The sequence below is a fragment of the Xyrauchen texanus genome, chromosome 36, assembly GCF_025860055.1.
Source record: "Xyrauchen texanus isolate HMW12.3.18 chromosome 36, RBS_HiC_50CHRs, whole genome shotgun sequence".
In the NCBI taxonomy this organism is placed as follows: domain Eukaryota; kingdom Metazoa; phylum Chordata; class Actinopteri; order Cypriniformes; family Catostomidae; genus Xyrauchen; species Xyrauchen texanus.
This window is the reverse complement of record NC_068311.1, coordinates 28,538,723-28,560,944: the sequence shown is the minus strand read 5'-3', so window position 1 is coordinate 28,560,944 and position 22,222 is coordinate 28,538,723. Positions and strand designations below refer to the sequence as shown.

The 22,222-nt window shown below is 37.9% G+C and overlaps 1 protein-coding gene across 1 annotated transcript in view; it reads right to left on the bottom strand.

Moving 5' to 3' along the window:
* Positions 1 to 21,255, bottom strand: part of LOC127629901 (forkhead box protein O1-A-like) — a 59,357-nt gene extending 38,102 nt beyond the window's left edge. Inside the window, exon 1 of the mRNA XM_052107202.1 lies at positions 20,436 to 21,255. Within this exon, the coding sequence (XP_051963162.1) occupies positions 20,436 to 20,993 (558 nt within the window). The 5' untranslated portion in view covers positions 20,994 to 21,255. The remainder of the gene's footprint in view (positions 1 to 20,435) is intronic.
* Positions 21,256 to 22,222: the final 967 nt, after the last annotated feature.

Sequence of the window (22,222 nt, the reverse complement as noted above, 5' to 3'; positions counted from 1 at the left end):
GCCTGGCTTTCACAAGACATCAGCCAAAAGCCCAATCATGCAAATTCCACTGTGACGGCTGTAACATTCCGACAGTTCCTTGGGGGAGACAGAGAATGTGGAAGAGGAAAGAGGTTGAGAAAGGGAAGGATGACAGGATGCTGTGAATGAAGGGGTGATAGAGAGGAAACAGGAGAAGAGGAAGAGTCAGTCCTCTCTCCTTCAGTGGTGACATCACCACCAACGCACTGCCACGTACCCTCGGCTTTCTTCAAAGTGATCATTTCCTGTTAAAGTTGAGGAGAACTTCAACTGATGGGTAACTCGTGACTAAGGTGGAAACAGGATGCAAAGGTTTTCTTTAATTATCTTGCTTCAATCTGAGCTGTACTACAGCAGGCAAACCAGAGCTGTCTTATATTTCATAATGCCTAATACTTTTTGGGGTCACTATTATCAAATGTATTTGGGCACTTTAGCTAAACTTCAAATGTTTGAATGTCATTGCATTAGATAACAACATTTCAAACTACCGGTAAGTGCTATCTGTAACTTTATGCAATGGCTTTTAAACAACTAGTCTGAAGTCATTTTTAGTGGATGTATGAAGTCAGTCCCCATCAAGTCCAAATAATCTTTTTAGTCATTTCAACAGTAGACTTTATCTATTTTTATTTAATTTTATTTTTTTATCATTAAAAAAACAAGATAAAAGTATCTTTGTTGATGAGAGATGTCATTGCTAATTTGGTACTAGAAAATCACTTGCCATTATATCAAACACTGCTGAAATCTATTTGGTTTGTTAAATGAAGCTTAACATTGTCTTTGTGTTTGTTTTTGAGTTGCCACAGTATGTAACAGACTGACATGTCTTAAGGTAAATATATTAGGTCAAAAATGGCAAAAAAGAAACAGCTTTCTCTAGACACTTTTCAGTCAATAATTGTTTTGAAAAAGATTTCATACAAAGGTGTACACTACAGTCTTCAAAGACAAAGGACAACTGGCTCAAACAAGGACAGAAAGAGATGTGGAAGTCCAGATGTACAACTAAATGAGGATAAGTACATCTCTAGTCTCTAGTTTGAGAAATAGATGCCTCACATGTCCTCCACTGACAGCTTCATTGAATTCTACCCGCTCAACACCAGTTTCATGTACAACAGTAAAGAGAAGGCTCAGGGGTACAGGCCTTATGGGAAGAATTGCAAAGAAAAAGACACTTTTGAAACAGAAAAAGAAAATGTTAGAGCGGGCAAAGAAACAGACATTGGACAACAGATAATTGGAAAAGAGTGTTATGGATCTTAACCCCATTGAGCTTTTGTGGGATCAGCTAGATGGTAAGGTGTGTGAGAAGTGCCCGACAAGACAACCACATCTATGGCAAGTGCTACAGGAAGTGTGTGGTGAAATGTCACCTGAGTATCTGGACAAAATAACAGCTAGAATGCCAAGGATCTGCAAAGCTGTCATTGCTGCATGAGGAGGATTTTTGGATGAGAGCATATGAATTCTTTTTCAAATTGTAATAGTAATTTTTCATGTTATTAATGTTTTGACTATACATTGTGATCAGTTGAATGCCACTTTGGTGAATAAAAGTACCAATTTCTTTCCATAAGAGCAAAATCTGTACATTACTCAAAACTTTTGGCCGCCAGTGTATATTTTAGAATATAATAATTTAATAAATGTATATTATAAATAATATATAATATTAATATAATTAATATTATCTAATAATATATATTATATTATTATAATGTACTCATATTTATTTTACAATTATACATTGTATATAGTATAACTGATTATAGTCAATATTGAATGCAAAATGATTATTATATTAAAGGCAACATCTACAGACAAATTCCATTGAGAGGTCATTCCTGCTTTTCTCTCCAAGTTTCATATGAGTCACAGAAACCCAGCACCTGCGAAAGGAATGGACTGTCCCATGGAAATCTTGGTCACGAAAACATGAACAACACAAAGCAAGCAAGCAGAATGAAAACAAAACAGAATGGCTTAAAACTCGCGCCAATTGTTTTCACTCTAGCGTGTTCAACCTCTGTGAGTCGGCAGGCCAACACGACATGAATGATTCATTGAAACAAAACGAAGCGCACATGTGGGCACACGTTTAATCTGCCCAACTGGCTTGGCCTTATCCCAGGAATTCACGATCACAAAAACAGCCGCCACACACACACACAGAACTCAAAAGAGCCAACAAAAACAGGTTGTATTTACAAGTCAAAAAGGGATAGTTCAGCCAAAATGTATCATTCTGTCATTATTTACTCATCCCATTTCATTCAAACCCTGTATGACTTTCTCTCATCTGTGGAACACAGAGGGTGAATTTTGGAATAATGTTTATGAAAGTGAATGAGAACCGGGGCTGTTAAGCTCCATAATGCCAAAAAAGTACCATAAACATAGTCTGTATACAGAAACTTGTGCTCTATATTCCAAAGCTTCTGAAGCCATCTTGACGTTTGATTTTTAGAAGATTATCAGTGAATAAAGATTTAAGACTTTGCTCTGTTTTACACACAAAACTATCACAGAAATTAGAAGACTTTAAATATAGCCCAAGCATTTTATGCTACTTATATGGTGTATTTGCATCCTTTTTTAAGCTTGAAAGCTTCAGTCCCTACTCGTTGTAAATTCATGGAAAAGAGCAACTAGCTCAATCGTACAAAGTTTCTCTTTTTGTGTTTCACAGAAGAACTTTATGCAGGTTTTAGAATAACATGAGTGCGAGTAAATGATGACAGAATGTTCATTTTTGTGTGAACTATTCCTTTAAAATGAGCTAACCAGTTACACAAGCCCTCTATAGGCAAACAAAGAAGACATATGCAACAGTGGACATACAGTAAATGTAATTTATGTCAAAAGAAAAAAATCTTCCCCAGAAGTCATGCAACAAAATAAAGATTAAATACTCAATTCACTTTTATTTGTGGTTTACTCACCACGGAAGTCGGCTGCGGTGTGTATCAAAGTCAATATTATGTTTTAAGGGTATGTTTGTGTATGAAAGTGTGTGTTTGGGTGAACGCGAGCTGGGCACTGTGTGTCTATGTGTCATTATAGAGGGCCAGTCTGTCAGGCACCACGTATAATCACTTTAGGGCAGGAGTTGCACAACAGTGGAGAGGGTAATTCCTGCGGTTTGGGGCCTTGGCAGCCAGCGGACTCATAAAAGTGACGGCCACAATGTAGTCGCACACTAATACTAGCATCAAGACGCATATTTCTCTCTCTTGTTCACTTACACGCTCAAAATGACACAAAAACAAGACAAAGTGTAACTCGTTGAATAGTGGCCCCTCTGATCAGTCTGGGTGGGCCCATCCGTCACTGCTATTAGTGTCTCTCTCTCTCACCTGTCACTCTGCAAGCCGATGAAGCTCTTCGTTCTTACAGGAAATGTGACGTGATTCTCAATCTTTTAGAGGAGCACTGCTTTGTGACTAAACATAATTTCTAACATCAAAGTGCACACAACGATTTTCTTTTCATCGTGGCTCAGTACTTCGCACCTATGCACATATTTCTATAATGTTCTATTATGTATAATGTTACCCTAACCTACTTACACAAAATAGAACTTGAATATAAACTGACAAAAAGTATAAAATTGTGTCGGTTTTGAAAGCTACAGTATGTTTACATGTAAATATTTTGACTGCATTTTTAAGGCAACATACACACTAAGGGCGGACACGTACTCTACACAAGTATGTGAATGCAGACGCATCTTGTAATGCAAGCTCGATTTCATGCGTCATTGCATTTTGAAATGTGTCAGTGCAATACATAACTTAACGTAACTATGCGCTGCATTATCAACGTTTGCCGCAATGGACGCTGCATCGAGATTAGTGTGATGCACTCACTTCTACCGTGAGTTTACTCTTTCAACTCAACTTCTGTCATCGTGGAGCAACATTTTGAAGAAAATATTGCTGAGCAAGTAAGTTAAATTCAATGTAATTATAGCAACTTACCAGAATAATAACACATCCAGTTTAATGGCACAGACGTTTGAAGGTAACTCTATCGCCCCCTTGAGTATTGAGATTTGTTCCCGCCACAGTAACGCAAGAACGCACTATAACCATGATCAACTGGACAACATGTTGTCAATGCGGTGGTCAAGCGCTCGCATCTGCATTCACGTACTTGCGTAGAGTTTCGGCCTTAACCCATTTTCATTTGAAAAGTCTGAATAACGATGACGTTAGGAAACTGAAAACAAAGTATGAGGTGATCGTGAATGTTTTCAAAACGCTCTGTTTTTGGTGATGGAAAACAATGTTCTATTGTGGATGCGAGGTGTAAATCTATCAAAATTAAGAGTGTAGCGGCTTATCGTGGCATGGTGCATCGCGGTTCCAAAGTGTGAGAATGCGCATCATGGAGATGTGATGTTTTTTTTATTTTTTTTTTATTAAAAGAGTACAAAATTACAATTATTTTAGCGTCTGTTCTATCCAATACATGTGACATCCTTAGCCTACATAACGTGGGCATACAAATGGAAATCGCTTCACTGGCACAAGGAGCTCTAAAATATGGTTGCACACTAGCAGCCACAGATGTTATACGATGAGTTCGGAAGAAAATGAAACCAGGAGCGAGAGAGAAAAGCGCCTTTTCAGTGCGAGGCATCGAATGTCTGTTTGAAGCGCAAGAGTGACCTGCTCTGACAGCGCAAGAGAAAATGTAAGTTTACAGAGGTTTAATGAGAGTGCCACATTAATCTACTATATATAATGCTGAATATCATGTATAATAACGCTATGGGGGAATATAATACTAATGTCATGTCTGTTTTTGAAAAGCATATTTAGATGTAATCAGAGACAATCCTATTTTAGAAAATTTTTAATATAAAATATACAAAAATATTTGTAATCAGTGACAGTGTGTAAGCATTGAACAGCATATGTATCTAACATGATTCCATATTTTCAATAAGCAGAATTATTAGCTAATATTTATTTCCATTTGGTGTCACCATGGACCTGTTCTGGGCGTTTTTTAGTCCTAGTGCATCTGATTGATCATATTGCACTTTTAAGAACTGTATTTTTAGCTAAATTTTGAAAGAAAACAAGCTGTTTTGCATATGTCTAAAAAGTAATAATAATAATAAAAACTTTCAATATTAACTTTTCTTGATTCAGGCTTAGTTTAAAGAATCGTGAAATTAACCGAACTGTGAGTATCGTGAACCGAATCGTTAGATGAGTGAACCGTTACACCCCTCATCGAAATTGTGAGGGCCAGTCTGTCAGGCACCACGAAAATGACATTTCCGCTAATTGACCTCTCTCATCAACAAGTCTTTTCCGTCCACAGAACTGCCGCTCACTGGATGTTTTTTGTTTTTGGCACCTTTAAGAGTAAATTCTAGAGACTGTTGTGTTTGAAAATCCCAGGAGATCAGCAGTTACAGAAATACTCAATCCAGGCCGTCTGACACCAACAATCATCCATGTAATTATCTAATCAGCCAATCGTGTGGCAGCAGTGCAGTGAATAAAATCATTCAAATACGGGTCAGGAGATTCAGTTAATATTCACATAAACCAACAGAATGGGGAAAAAATTTTATCTCAGTGATTTCGACCATGGCATGATTGCTAGTGCTGGATGAGCTGGTTTGAGTATTTCTGTAACTGCTGATCTCCTGGGATTTTCACAAACTACAGTCTCTAGAGTTTACGCAGAATGATGCAAAAAACAAAAAACATCCAGTGAGCGGCAGTTCTGCAGATGGGAATGCCTTGTTGATGAGAAAGGTCAACAGAGAATGGTCAGACTGGTTCGAACTGACAAAGTATACGGTAACAATTGAGTGGTGAGAAGAATATCGTCTCAGAATGCTATTCTGAGATGCGGGTTGGTGCTATTTTGGTGGCATGTTGGGGACCTACACAATATTAGGCAAGTGGTTTTAATTGGTTACTAAAATAGGACCATGTTATTTTCTTGACAGTTTTCAGGAGAATCACCTGCTTAGTTTTAATAAACCATCTAAGTTGACTGTGTAGGAAGTTTTGGATTGTGAACATCTACGTCTAGAGCTCATTAAACTTTATTTCAAAAGACTAAGAAAAAAATCTGGTTTTCCATTATATGACCCCTTTCAGGACAGTGTTGAGTTGATAGATGAGCTTACACCAGACTGCATGCACAACCCCAGTAATCATCTTTCGCTGGTGCCGCGTTCACCTACTGCGATACAAAACAACTGTGAAAGCTGTGAGTGGTGATAGCTCAAGGCACCACACTTCTACATTGCTATTAGAACATATAATCAGTGGTGAAAAAGTCCAAAACACGTCATGTCAAAATCAGAGTATATGAGAGGATTCCAGCGGCAGCAATTTCCCCTCCCGACTCAAAGCATTCTGTAATCACTCCACTCTGGATTTCCATTTTCCACTCCTTGCTCGAACATTCGCTGTATATTTTTACACCTAGTAACTGCTCCACTGTTAAGTTCCTTCAAATGCTTTTTTTTCTTTTCTAAATACTAAGTAAATACTCCTGAGCACAACATGTATTAAATTAAATTATGTTTAAGCAATCTCCATACATTTGCGAAAGCAATGTATTAGTATGATGATCATGTGATTCTTTGGTATTTTGAATAGGCTATGGATGGATGGATGGATGGATGGATGGATGGATGGATGGATGGATGGATGGATGGATGGATGGATTAAAGGTTTGTTAAAGAGACAGTATTGGTTTTAGCACGTGTTCAACAAATCAATGTAAATAGTAGAAATTATGCAATTAAACAATAAATGATATATCGCAATATGAGAAGTAAAATTTTTTGTAGTAAAAATTGGTTAATATATTAAATAACCATATTGTAATAGCATGCTGTCGACCAATATTATTATTATTATTATAAAGAAAATAATAAGTCCAAAATACCCAATGAAAATACAATTTCTAACAGAAAATAAATAAATATTAAATAAAAAAACACTTCTTGCAAAAATAAAATTAATTCATTAATGCAGATCTCATCTTTTGGCTTTCATAATATTTTTTAGCTTGCTTCATTTTGAGGTGGTAAACCAGATTGCTTGTATTACCACGAGTGATTATTGTTACACCACACAGTTTGAAGATCTCTATCGATTGATACTTTATATCGTCACCACAATATTTATAGTCATATCACCCAGCCCTAATACTTTTAGGTGTTTTTATTTTCTTTAAAGTCATCATTATTATTTATTTAATGCTTTTCACAACACATGTCATTTCAAAGCAGCTTAACAGAAAATCATGCATTAACAAAATATTTAACTGTGATATCTATAAAGTCTTAGAGTCATCATTGTGTAGTTTGATTAAATATGATTGTAAACTGTATATAGAAATTAAATAATTAAATAATAATTGTATTTAGAGAAAAATAACCTTGGGAGAAACCAGACTCACTGTGGGGGCCAGTTACTCTCTGGCTAACATCATTAATATAATGCCAGTATTAGTTATTTGTGTGCAGTGCAAGTCATGGTTTAAAATGAGTAAACTAAGTAAGTATTAAGGGACAGTGTATAAACAAAGATTTTTATTAACTGTAAGATTAATGACTAATGTCTTTAAAGTTCATCCTTGATTGACTCCAGAAGTTCATATAGATGTATTGTCCTTTGTTAGTTGGCTGATGAAGGCTTTTGTTGGCAATTAAATGATAGTCTATGTATTACATTTTAAGAGTGTAGTCCATCAATAGACAAAGGTGATGCAGGCAAAGATCAATAAGGTGCATCACAGTTCAATCGGCAGGTCATTTTGGTGAGGTTTGGTGGGGTTCATCCTACATTCAAGGTTCAGGCAGTGGTATATGAAATATCTGATGTCTTGGTGTTGGCATCAGTTCATCCTCTGAAGTCCATCATAAAAAACTGAAGTGATATCTGGCTAGCACCGACTGTAGTTTGGCATCACCAAACAGGAACAGAGCTCTAAAAAGTGATCAACTTCCACTATATTGAAAAGACAGCTCAGCATATTCAATGAAATATCTCCTTTAGTGTCATACAGGGTTGGAATGACATAAGGGTGAGTAAATTATGACAGAATTTGTATTTTTGTGTGAATTATTCCTACAAAAAAAATGCTCCTTGCTCCTGGCAAAATCACACAACTCCGCTCTCCGATTCCACTCTGCTCTGCTCACATCCTCTGGCCCAAATGTTAAAATACAATATTTCTCCTTGTATTTAAGTTTTGAGGGAGTATGTTGCAACCCAGACAGCAGCTTTGCCAGCATGTGGCCTGTTCCCTCATGCAATCCCCTGCTCTCCTAAACTGATTCATGAGAATGAGATGTTCCGTCCCTGGCCAGAGGCCAACGGTCCACCAAGATATCAGCGTGTTCAGGCCACAGTGAGGACGCTTACAACACCATGTCACCCTACAGGCAGATGGTCGCAGGAGGGAGTTGGGAGAGGCATGCTAACCCCGCTGGGTCTGCCAAGCCCCAAAATACTTTCCCCAACCTCCAGCCTTTGACACGTCCACCAGTTCTGCACGCAGCTTTAATGGTCTGCTGTGCACTTGCCTGCCATGTCCTACTTGGAACGGTTTACCACAGTGCACTCTTACATCAGAGGTAAGAGAGCTTGGATCGCTATGTAACGTGGCTCAAAATACACAGCCTCATCTGATTGGCTGAGCTGGTAAACACAAGATCATTGTTGAGAAATAAATAAAGAACAACTGTTATTAAACTTTGAGGGGGGTTTATTAACGCCTCAGCATCTGATAAAAGTGCCCTGATGTCTCTCCTCCCCACCAAAAAATGGGTAGCTATTGAGAACAAATCCTATAATGATGATATATTGTTTGAATCTAATAATTCTGGACAATACAACATGAAACATTTGCAAGAGAGCAGCATCAACACTAGCTACTATGTGTCTTGGAAGCCACAGCCCTTGAATAATACCAAAACATTGCTCTTGTTTGATTCCTTGTTCTCCATGAGTGGTTTGTTTATGGAAAGGTACAAAAAATACATACACCATTTTTTTTCATATGGGGTATTCTTCATATATATATATATATATATATATATATATATATATATATATATATATATATATATATATATTTTTACAATATTTTTAAGTGTTCCATGACCTCTGCTCTACGTCCTTCTCTTACTCTAGTCTGAGGTCATAGATGGTAAGCTATATAGAAATGCAGGGCTAGGTTAGTAGACTCGTTAATTTCCATGAAAATAATGTATGTTATGCGAATTCACTTATTTTGTTTTTCAAGGCCTTAAACAGTCTTAAGCTAACCAAAGCAGTGTGTAGGCTTTCTAACAATGCACACCTTCAGAAAGCACAACAGAACTGCAGTGTTTCTCACAACACACACAACACCTTCACGCACATATGCACTTGCATACACACACATATTTTCGAAGATGGCTACCACTCGCATGCCAGGAATAGTGATTCAGCTAGGGGTGTAATGGTATTTTCACTGTATGATAACCATCACAAAAAACATCACGGTATTACGATATTAAGGTACAGAATGAAGCCTATTTTGGGGCCACTAAAACTTTAAGCTTGGATGGGACCATGAGAAAAAATATATATATATTACTAACTACAGTTTTGACATACGCAAAATAAGTATCGTTTAAAAGTTTAGAAGCTCTACTTCACAATGCATGTAGGCATTATGACCAAAACTGAACAAGTGCTTTGAAATTTGCAGACAAATCAGAAGTATTCTGTTTTGATCATTTATAAAAAATAAAATATTGCACTATACATATTTTTGTAATCGGTAAAAACATTGCAAACATCAAACAACCATGCGTCATATGTTGTTGGAAAGCTCTCAAAGAGTAGAATACAAACAACCTATTTGTTTCACTCACAGACAAAAAAAAATAAAGCGAGTCATAGCTAAGTATATGTTTTTGACATACATGTTTCATGCGAACAGGGGTTGCTCATATGCCACGTTTTCACTTATAACGTCAAAAAAAATAAACAGAACATAAAATACCACATACTAAGAGGATGCAGTTATCTTAAAAACAAGCCCACACACAAAGATGTATATAGATCATTGGATAATCCGCACGAACACGTTAGCTTTTCCGGATAAGATGATGCCATTGGAAATGCTGTAGGGTCATAGAACGTTAAACCAATCAGATTGAGCTCAGGTTGCTCTAACCAGTGGTTAGAGAATCATGTGATCAATAACTCTAATTACATATGGCCACCAGGAGATGGCACCAAGTACAGGACACAGACTCAATAATGACTCAAATGGCACAGAATGAAACTCATCCTGTGAAATCTCATAACTAAAATCATGTCTGCATGCTATCCAAACCTTTAGTCATTGTTGTGTTTGCAAGTGTAATTAGTTCTTATGAACACTTATGAAGTGTTAATGCATAATCCTAATAAAACATGATAGTGCTCCCTTAGTACTGCCTTTCATTTTCACTTGTTTAAATTTATAAAAACAAATGTGTATGTCAGCAACTGCTTATGGTAATACCAGAAAAGGCTTCATATAATATGACCAGGATATTTTCATGAGAATCACCCAATTCCGTTAGGTGGCTCTAGTGGCACACACAAATTACACAATACAGCTTTTAAAGGGCCCAGACTGGAATGTACCCCCAAATTTCATATCCACCTGCCCTCTAAAAATACATCTGTTTGTTGGGTCTGAGTTTACAAGTCACATTAGTGCATGAGAGAGGCCCCGTCCACTGCAAGAGATTCACTGTCTAACAAGTGGCACCAGACTTTGGCCCAAAGCGCTCGGATTCCAGTAAACATTTCATTATGCAATCTTTAATGAGTGTTGCCTTATCTGAACTCCAGCGAGAGAGCGCATCAGCCAGTCACAGCCTCGAGGAATGACTGAGGAGTGCTCTATCTTTGAGTGCTGGCTCGCATGGCTTTCGCAGTTAAAAAAGAACAACCGACAACCCAGTTTGTGCCGAGTCATATCTGATTAAGTGTAGCGGGCACAAACAAATTGCTGGAAGAAAAGCTGTTTTCAGGATACAGGTAGGGGAAAATTGTGAGGGGAGTGAAGAGCTGTTGGACAAATACAAGTATCCTTCATACTGAAGTACAATTGTTCATGAAGCTCCCGCTGGGATGGGGTAATCAGCACAACACAGATATTCTACACAGATCTCCTCTGCCTAAAATATCTGATTCTTGGAATCATGGTGCCAGAGCTAATGTTCTCATCTCTTTAAGGAATTAACTGCTCTTGTTCACAGTAATAAAGTGGCAGTGACAAGAAAATTACCATAACATCGCAGCAGATGTTATGGAATTTGTTTTACAAATTCAACATGTTTCTTCAAAGAAAATTTAATAAATGTCAAAAATGTCAAAGCTAGAAATTGATTTTGGGTGAAAATTAAAATGCAGAATTCAGTGAAATGCACTGTAAAATGTGTAAAACAGAACTGAGAGTCCTGTGCTCTTGTTGTTAGCTTAATGCATGTTCATATTAGCCAATAAAATTTAATAAACAAACATACAGTGGGGAGGGCCATTCAAATTGTTCTGAAATATGTAAAACTTGCAGGTGCAGATTCCCTGCAGGCCTAACAATAACATAATATTATTAACAAACCGATATATCGGCCAATCGAATAAAACAGTTTAGTGATCACAGCATCAGCTGATAACTAGGCATGCTTGGCCGATTAACAGAAATGTTAGCTTAGGGCTGGCGATAAAACGATATCAATATTTATTGAACCAAAATATTTTTGATATCGATGATAAACTTTTGAGTCATTTTTTATATTTTAGTCATAAAATCAGTCTGTTAGGAAGTATTAGCAGGTTAGCTGCTAAAGGATATGAGTATTGAGGCTTGGTAGCTGCTAACAAGCTATCTGGCTAATATGATATTGTTGTGTTCCGAACAAGACAGCACTGACAATGCAATAAATCTATCGACTGAATACAACAACAACTCCATTGCTGTTTATTTAAAGGGTAACTAAACACCTGCTCAGAGTCTGACTCCACCCACTAGAAATATTTGAAAATGCAGGAAAAGTGGGCAGACCCCGGCGGGGATAGAGGGAACGAACCGAGTGCGGGGCTGAGCGGGGTGTGGCACCTGAGACTCGTAGTGACGGATTAATTGACAGCTGCTGTCAGACTCTATGTTATTATTATTCCTCACACGGTCGCAAGACGACATGTACATGAATCTGGCGTGGTGAGCTGGAACCTGCTTACGTCAGCTGTCACCGCTACGTCCACGGTACCGCAACAGCCAATAGGAAAATTCAACTGCAGTACCCACCGTTCAACCTGAAGAGGGCAGCACTCAGACGTTTTTACACCATATATTGTAGAATTAAAACACTTTATACACAAATGTCAAAAAAATTACTTGAATCAATGACCAGTACTAATAAAGCCCCATGCTTACAGATCATTAACTAAAAAAAGTTGGTTTAGGGTTTAGTTACCCTTTAAGTACTGTTTGGTTAAATGTTTTTTCATGATTCATAGCACTGTCACAGGCAAAAAAGTGTTTCTTCTTCTTGTGATGCTTATTGGCGGTTGGCAATCCAGCTTATGGAGCATTACCGCCACCTTCTGAGCTAGAGCGTGGACCGTCAGAAGTCTTTCAGTGGAGTCAAACATCAGCTGAAGATGATGAAATTGGCAAAATTTCATCAAAAAGAGGTCACACACACCTTATGCAAATAGCTTACCCTCTGGGTTTACTTTAAAAATTACTATAAAAACATTATGGAATAATCAAAGGCAGAATCTATTCGGTTAAATATTAAATTATCTCATCATTTGGTTACAGATAAAGTCATTAAAACAATTAGAGTTGCATTTCTTATTTCCAAAATATTTCTTCCTCAAAAGTCTACCGGAATAGATAAAAGGAATTAAAATCGGAACCGAAATAGTTCAATTGTTTACGATTCCCCTCTCTAATAGTAGCGGTATTGACTACTGAAAAACCCACATCACTGGATCCACCAAGTTAGTATTACTGAACCCAACTGTTTGTAATATGGCCAGTGTGATTTGACCTGGTGGCCTGAAGTCTTTGTTTTGAAAAAGGTTTTAAAAAAACTCAATTGGAGGAGGGTTTATCACAAGAGAAAAGTGTGACATACTACAGGACAGGAAAATCGATGGTGGACATTAGTGACGCTCCGATCAGCATTTTTGGGGCCGATCACCGATTACCGATCACCAAAATCATGATCTGCCGATTGCCGATCACTGCCGATCACAGAATGGCAGGGGAATGGGAATCTTTTATCAGTAGAAATATGCTAGAGTCAAGAAAATCTTAAAGAACCACCAATGTTTATTTGATTGTAGTTAGAAAACAAGATAACATAAGGCTACTGTATGCCATCTTTTCCAAATAAGGCAGAGTAACATTTTTCAAAACAAAGAGGGGTCAGGCAGACTACAATGGATGTAGTTGAGGAACTAACTACATCAGATCCAAAAAATAAAATAATGTATAGCTAGATTAGCTACTATAAGCCAATGCCATCCTTCATAAATAACAAGGCAGAGAAACAAAAGGAGGCCAAGCAGATAGTTACCAACCCACATGAACTTGGGATAGGATGAGGTCACATTTAGGCCCAGGCTACTTGTAAAATGTAGTGTTTTTTAATGTAATAAAATTAAACAATTGGCCACAAAATGTTTCAAACAAAAACTTGCTTGGCCTCACAAAGTACAAAATCATTCAGGTCTCAATCATAAACTAAAGGCAAGTTTCTCTTGATGACTATGAGCATCTCTGCATTTTTTCATGCTTTCTGCATGTTTTTGGCGTTGTCGGTTAGAATTGCGTGGATTTTCTCTTTTTGGATCCCCATGACTGAAACATGCCGCTAAATGCGTTCACCAAAGCCTCCGCAGAATGTGACCCTGTGAAATCCTGACAGTGTAGCACAATGTTGTGTCTTTTGAAGTTTGAGTCAATAAAGTGCACTGTTAAGCTTAGCAGGGACATTGGACAGGCGTCTGCACTCCATATATCGCTTGTGAAGCTAATATGTACGCTATCATTCAGAAGCTTGTCAATGTGTGTGTGCACGGATTTGTACAACGCGGGGAGACACACATCAGTTAGATATTTCCTGCCTGGGGGGTCGTATCGTGGATCAAGGCAGGTTAGCAGGCGACGGAACCCTTTATCCTCCACAACGGACAGAGGTTGTTCGTCGAGGCAAATTAATTCCATGATACTGGACGTGATGTCTTTCCATCTCTTACTATCCTGGCTGTATGGTTCACGTCGTTTAAAGGCATCACTCACAGTCGGCTGATTGAGGGATGGGGATGTTTGCGTCAGCTGGTTTAGTCTCTCATACTCTGCATATTCAGCTGTTGTATGGCGTGTTCGAAGATGCCTAATCATGTTGGTTGTATTAAAATGCCGTTGGTGTATTCCACCTCGAGGGATTTCAGCACGACATGTATTGCATATGGCTAATTTTATGTCTTTGTCTGACACTTTGAAAAACCTCCAGACGGGAGAAGGAGAAGTCATTTTGCTGTTGTCTAGCCAGCTCTGCTCTGCTATTGTGTTCCCGCGCGTGCCACATGCAGAAAAGTTGCGCGAGTTATTTACATCACGTGATCGGCTTTTTTGATCGGCGCTTTTGGGGGTTGCCGATTGAGCTATTTAAAGCCAATATCGGCCGATCATGATCGGCGGCCGATCAATCGGAGCATCACTAGTGGACATCAAAGACTGCTCTGGTGATTGGTGACTGCAACCTGCATCAAATTTTGATACTGCAAGTGTGACGTATGTTTCATAGATAACGTATATAGAGTGACATATAGTTTCATAGCGAAAAAAGGTAGAGTAACAACTGTGAACAGATCAAACCAAACCATCTAGCCGTGTTTGTTTATAAATACACAGAACGCTCATATCATGTGTAACATTTCAGAGCCTAGGTATGCAACAGCACTCGAGTTTACCACTCCACAAGCATATATACAAAGCTAGACTATACATAATACTTACACCACAACAGAAAAGCCACTCTACATAAAGAATCAAACTCATGTGCATCGTTATATATTGTGCAAAACCTGAATAGAAACGTGGGTTGAGAACTTGAGCAAAACACAAACCAGGTTGTAGTCGTGGCTTGGTGGCTAGAGTACATGCTCTGACCAATTAACCTGTAGTGCTCATGTGGGGGATGCAGGTTTGAATCTGGTGACATATAAATTCTCAATACAAATACTAAATCAAAACCAGCAATTAATGTGTTCAATAAATGTCCTTGATGGCAAATCTTGTGCCCAGCGGAGAAAAGATTAGCTATGTCAAGCTGATCAGATTGCTCACTCACAAGGTTAAGAATTTGTCATTCACTAAAAACTGGCTGACATAAATACACATCTTAATGTAATATTATTTCTATGGATACCAGCATTTCTATGGATAACCATCATTGCTATATCAGAAGTGTCCCTGTGACACTATAAGTGGCTACAGAAATTGGAGGAATATCAGAAGTGTACCAAAATGCTAATATTTTTGGACACTGTACCATGGTAATACTATGTTTTTGGATATGGTACATGGTAATACCATGTTTTTGGCCAAGTACAAATTAAATTCTATGTTTTTGGACATAACATCAATGGAAATGCCATGTTTTCGGATATGTACAATGGAAATACAATGTTTTTGGACATGTAGAATTTAAATAACATGTTTTTGGACATAGTACCATGGTAACAGAATGACATTCTCTGCCAATAAAGGGAATTTGTGAGGAAAGGATATACATTATATTATACACTGGTGACCAGAATTTGGAATAATGTACAGATTTTCAGTTTCGGAAGGAAATTGGTACTTGAATTCCCCAAAATGTAATTCAACTGATCACAATATATAGTCAGAACATTACTGATGTAAAAAAGAGCACCATCACTATTTCACTCCAACACCTCATCCTTGAGTAATCATGCTAATTTGCTAATTTAGTACTAGAAAAATCCCTTGCATTATATCAAACAGAGTTGAAAACTATTTGGTTTGTTAAATGAAGCTTAACATTGTCTTTGTGTTAGTTTTTGAGTTGCCACAGTATGTAACAGACTGACATGTCTTAAGGTCAATATTTGGTCAAAAATGGCAAAAAAGAAACAGCTTTCTCTAGAAACTTGTCAGTCAATCATTGTTTTGAGGAATGAAGGCTGTACAATGCTTGAAATTGCCAACAAAACTGAAGAATTCATACAAAGATGTACACTACAGTCTTCAAAGACAAATGACAACTGTCTCTAACAATGACAGAAAGAGATGTGGAAGGCCCAGAAGTACAACTAAACAAGATGATAAGTACATCAGAGTCTCTAGTTTGAGAAATGGACACCTAACATGTCCTCAGCTGACAGCTTCATTGAATTCTACCCGCTCAACACCAGTTTCACGTAAAAGAGTAAAGAGAAGGCTCAGGGGTGCAGGTCTTATGGGACAATTTGAAAAGAAAAAGCCTCTTTTGAAACAGAAAAACAAAAAGAAAAGGTTAGAGTGGGCAAAGAAACATAGACATTGGACAACAGATAATTGGAAAAGAGTGTTATGGATCTTAACCCCATTGAGCTTTTGTGGGATCAGCTAGACGGTAAGGTGTGTGAGAAGTGCCCGACAAGACAGCCACATTTATGGCAAGTGCTACAGGAAGTGTGTGGTGAAATGTCACCTGAGTATCTGGACAAACTGACAGCTAGAATGCCAAGGATCTGCAAAGCGGCCATTGCTGCACATGGAGGATTTTTGGATGAGAACTCTTGAAGTATTTTAAGAAGTTCTGAAAATTTTTTTAAATTGTAATAGTAATTTTTCATGTTATTAATGTCCTGACTATACATTGTGATCAGTTGAATGCCACTTTGATGAATAAAAGTACCAATTTCTTTCCATAAGAGCAAAATCTGTACATCTTTTCATAATTTTGGCCACCAATGTATATTAATTTATAATTTAATAAATCTATTTATTTAATGTAAATGCTTCTACATAATTTTATTGAATACAAATCTAAAATATATACAAATAGGTATACAAAAGGCATTATCTTAGGAATTTTATGTATTAATTTGAGGTATTTAGGTAATGCTCAGTTTGTGTTTAAACACATCTGATAATTGCAAAGTGCTCTAACAAGTTGTTACACAAATACTTCAATGTTAAGCTCTCTAGAAGAGTAAAAGACACTGGTTTCAGTGGATCGTGAGAAGGGGATAAAAGGTGACCCAAGTACATTTACATAGCTTCAGGAATTTACCCTTTGGAGGTGACATTAACTGTCGAAAGTTACTTTGTCAAGAAGATGAGTTACTTTATCCTCTGGAGCAAAGCCCAGACTCTTTTCTGCTTGACAAACTGACAATTTAGCCAGATGATTCAGCACGTCAAATCTATTCACTTGTCACGATCAGAGCGTGCAAAGAGCGGCGTTAATACATTTCTCACCCTCTGTTTTTTTATTCTCTCAGTGACAATATGCTCTCTTTGGAGAGAATAAAGCTGGCAAAAAAGCAAAGTGCCTTTCTCCCATTTCGTAATTTTCACATGTCTTCCCCAAGTGAACTGATTGCCTGGAGAAAAGTGGCTGATAACAGAACGGTCAAGATTTTAGGTAAAATTTGAATAGTCATTGGGGTTTGGATGACATTTTGGGAGAACTATCCCTGTAAAACAACTCTTACAGCAATCATTTCTGAATGTCCAACCTCTCCTTCCCTTCAGCACATTAGTTTACAATAACAGGAGATATACTAAGGTCAAAGCTATGTGTAAATAAAGCCCTGATGGACCCTTAAACTGATGATCACCAGCGCCACATGGTTTACAACATCAAATTCAAATTTAACAGTTCCTGCTGGAAACTTCCTGTGGCTCACAACACATTGTCCTATTATGAGTCAGAACTACTGAGCATCCAATCACTTCACAGATTCAACAAGATTACACAGATCATATCAGTTTTACAAACAAAACATGAACGCACACTGAATCTGATCTGACATTGAGTTTATCACAAGTGATTTCGATAACAGCCGGGAACGCTCTGTAGCCATTCAGTGCTTGTAATACAATAAATTATGTGTCATCAGAGGACTACTACTCTTCAGTTATCAATACACCTCCCAGTAGATGTACAAAAGCATGACAATTGTGGAATGCTGTTGCAGAGACCCAGACAATAAACCGGTGGGGTGGAGCTGAGCTTTCTTTGCATGCGTAGACTGCCATGCTTACATGCTTGGCAAACATCAGAGAAGTATTGACAGTTAATCCCATGGATATTAATAGCATGCAGTGCAATGAGGCGCTACACCTAACAACGCAACTTTGGGCCAACTAAACGAGAAGGTTTCCATGGCTCCGAAAGGACTGTTTTCTTTTCCTGTTTCTCCTGTTGCCAGGTTGGTTCAGGCATACCAGTAGTGAAGAATCGTAATACTGTGTGTCACCTGAAATGCTTTGTTGGGTTACACCTTAAAACATACCTACTACAAGAGCTGGAGTCGTCATATTGTGGTTTTGGTCTTGAGACCAATAAATGTGGTCTTGGTCCTTGTTCGGGTTTCAAAAGTCTTGGTCTAGAATTGGGTCTTGGTTCAAGACTTAAGTTGACCTTTATGGTACTAAAGGTGATAATTCATTCAAAATTGAAAATGTCAAAGTATTTTTTTGTATTTAACGTCACTTAAAGGGACAGCCTGATTCTTGGACAAAGATGCGATCTTTGAGCGTTGTGGAAAACACAGATGGAATCCAGTCATATAAACGGAATTAACTATAAAATGCGGGCTGTCGTGGAATTTGACATATTTGGGAGAAATTAATGTATAAATATACAGTTAATCAAATTAAAATCGTGATATGTCCTAGTGTGAACATTAAAGCACAAAAGTCTGAGATTTACAGGCTGCATAAGCTGCGTGCTTCAACAGTAAGAGAAGCTTGTGAGAGGCTTTTCACTGTGAAGTGCGAAGCACATGCAGGCTTTATATTTATATAATTAAATGATAGCCTTTTATGATTTAATAAGCACATTAACTCATATTGTGAACAGCTTTTCTGGAGGTGAGAAGTGAATATGGAAGTTTATTAATGACAAATGTCTTTGAAACTATAAAGCAAGCTAAATTACACTAATTGAAAAATAACACATTGCATTAACAGTGCTTGCATTTTTGGGGATGCAATTTCATATGGTTGAATATTTAAGCTGTGAATATTTCAAGTGAAAACATTTTGCACAAAATTTCGTCATTCAAAATTCAATAATTATTTGTTGAATAATGAAGATAAAAAAAAAATGTTTAACAAAATTTTGAAGGAAAAAAATTACTAAAAAACATATACATTTGATACATTTATTATTGAATTTTGAAAGAAATGTTGTGTGACATGTTTTCAATTGAAATTTTCACAGCTTAAATATACAACCATATAAAATTGCATTCACTAAAAATGCAAGCAATGTTAATTCAATGCATTTCTTTTTTTAATTAGTGCAATTTAGCCATCTTTTTATTTCAAAGACATTTGTCATTATAATACTTCCCTAAGTGAAGCCGTCAAAAACATCTGCTTTTCCACCAACATTAAAGGTCTATTTAAATAAACGCATGAAATTGAAAAAATGCAACAGAAATATATTACTTCTGTATAGTAAAAGGTACAGAGTGCCCCTTGATCGTTTTGCTCTCAGTCAGGGTGGGGGGCTGGGGGCATCAGAAACTTCTGTGGGGGCTTGAGGCAAATCTAGGGGGCAATGCCCCAGACCAACTTGTCTGGGACTTAAGTACTTTGTCTGAATTTGGGCAATGGAGGGTCTTATATTCGTCTGGGTTTTGGGATTAGTTCTTGAACTTCATTTTAGGGAGTCTAGTTACCTGGAAATGTGAAAAGATCCTACAAGTCCACCCTATCAGTAGGCATCTCATAACACATATTACTCGGGACCTGTCATATGACATGGGACAGCACTTGACCTATTGACTGCAGTGCACCACCTCAGCATGCTCTGAATGTAATGAGAGCCAATCAGCTGTCCAAAACAACAATGAATGGAGACTATTGACAATCACATGACAATCCTAAAACAATAAGTGAATGATGCACCATAATCAGTGCTGAATCTCAGTAATTAGGCCATATGGAAAAGCAGAAATCAATAGCCAACGTGCCAAAAACCATAAAGACTATAATGCATGAGACCCAATTTCACCTAAGACGAGTTCTCATGGACCGTGACGCGACGTAACGGTCATAGTCGTCCGACGCGTGAGTATATAGACCAACAATTAAAAGATAAATACCTTCCAACCAGCAGAGCTGTTACTGTCCCCCTTGTCCTTAAAATAAGGGACGCTTTTCACCATCCAGTCGTAGACCTGAGACAAAGTGAGCCGCTTTTCGGGGGAGCTCTCGATGGCTTTGGTGATCAGATCCGCGTACGACATATTCCCCCAGGCGTTGCGTCGGGACGAACTGCTCTTGCGCTGCGCGGCGGCGGCGGCGGCGGCGGCAGCGGCCACTGGAGAGGAGAGCACGGGCACCTGTTGCTGGTGACTCGGGATCTGCTGCTGCTGCTGCTGGTGGATACAGCCCTCTTGGCACTGGAAATCTCCGCACATGAGCGGTTTCTGATCGGGATAGTCCTCATTCTCTTCCAACAAACTGAGGTTGTTGATAAAGTCCGTGTTGCTGGAGGGCTCCTGCTTGACGGACGGAGCCGGGGACGATGTGTTGGAGTCGGCGGCTGCTGGGTTGGGGAACTCCGGTCGCGGCAACGGCCAAGTGCACGAGCGGGGTCTGGATAGCGGCTCGAAGTCCGGGTCGATCTCAACCATCTGGTTCTGGGCTGCTTCAGCCATGGTACCAGCAATACTGTATGTATCGTAAAATGTCACATATGATTAGCGAAATAAATGATGACGACGTGAAACGCGATAAAAAATATAAAGAGAAATTAATTGATACTTTTAAACTGACTAAGTTACATTGACAACAATATTTAGTGCGTCAGTGTGCGTCAAAGCAGATAGAATGGCACCAGAACGGTGTTGTTGTTAAGGTTTGTAATCCAGTCTAGTCCAGTAGTGTGTAAAACTCCTTCTGTTGCTGTCGCTTGTTGAGTGTGTGTATTCTAAAACTCTGAGCGCGTTTACTGGAACTCACTATCATGTCAACTGACGCCGCCCCCGCACATGATTGACAAGTGCTGACAGCCAATCACAGGCACGCGTTCGAAAGCGAAACAAGCCGTGTTTTGGTCCTATGAGAACTAGTAAACAAACTTTCACCGATTTACGAATGTTTTGAAAGTACAACTCGCTTATGACCACACCGATTTTAACGCTATTACGCTATTATTACATTGCGGATTAAACACACAGAAGAACGGCGTTTGTGGTATTTTGTGATATAGTTGTAAGAGAAATGAGATCAAAACAACAGTTTTGCGATTTTCATTTATTTAAAAAAAACAAAAAAACATTTATATAATAAAGAAAGGAATTGTGTGGCAAATAACATGCTTACATAAGTGCTAAATATCCGATCATGTGATTTTGAACTCTCGTTATCGACTTCGTAGTACGTAGTGCACGTTTTGATCTATTTCAACTGTGCATTTGATGTATTTTCACATAGCCAATGAGGACAAATATGGTGCAATTATGTTTATTTTAATAATATATCTATTTAATAAACATTTAATAGAAAATATGCTACTTTGCATCAAAAATGTATTTGTGTTATTTTTTGTTTTCTTATTAAATATAAATGTAAAATAAATTAAACGATGTATCAATAATGAATTTGTTTAATATGTATTGTATACAAAAATTATATATAAAAAATACATTATTTATTTAAAGGTATATTCCTGGTTCAATACTAGTTACGCTCAATCGACAGCATTTGTGGCAAATATGAAAGAAGTTTGACTTGCCCCTCCTTTTAATAAAAAAAAAAAAAAGAAAAGAAAAAGAAAGAAAACAACAAAATCTGTGTTACAGCAAAGTCTATAGAGCAAGTCAGTTCACTGGCAGCCATTTTTGGAACGCTTCCGGGAGGCCATTTCCAGTCATGACAGTGCCGC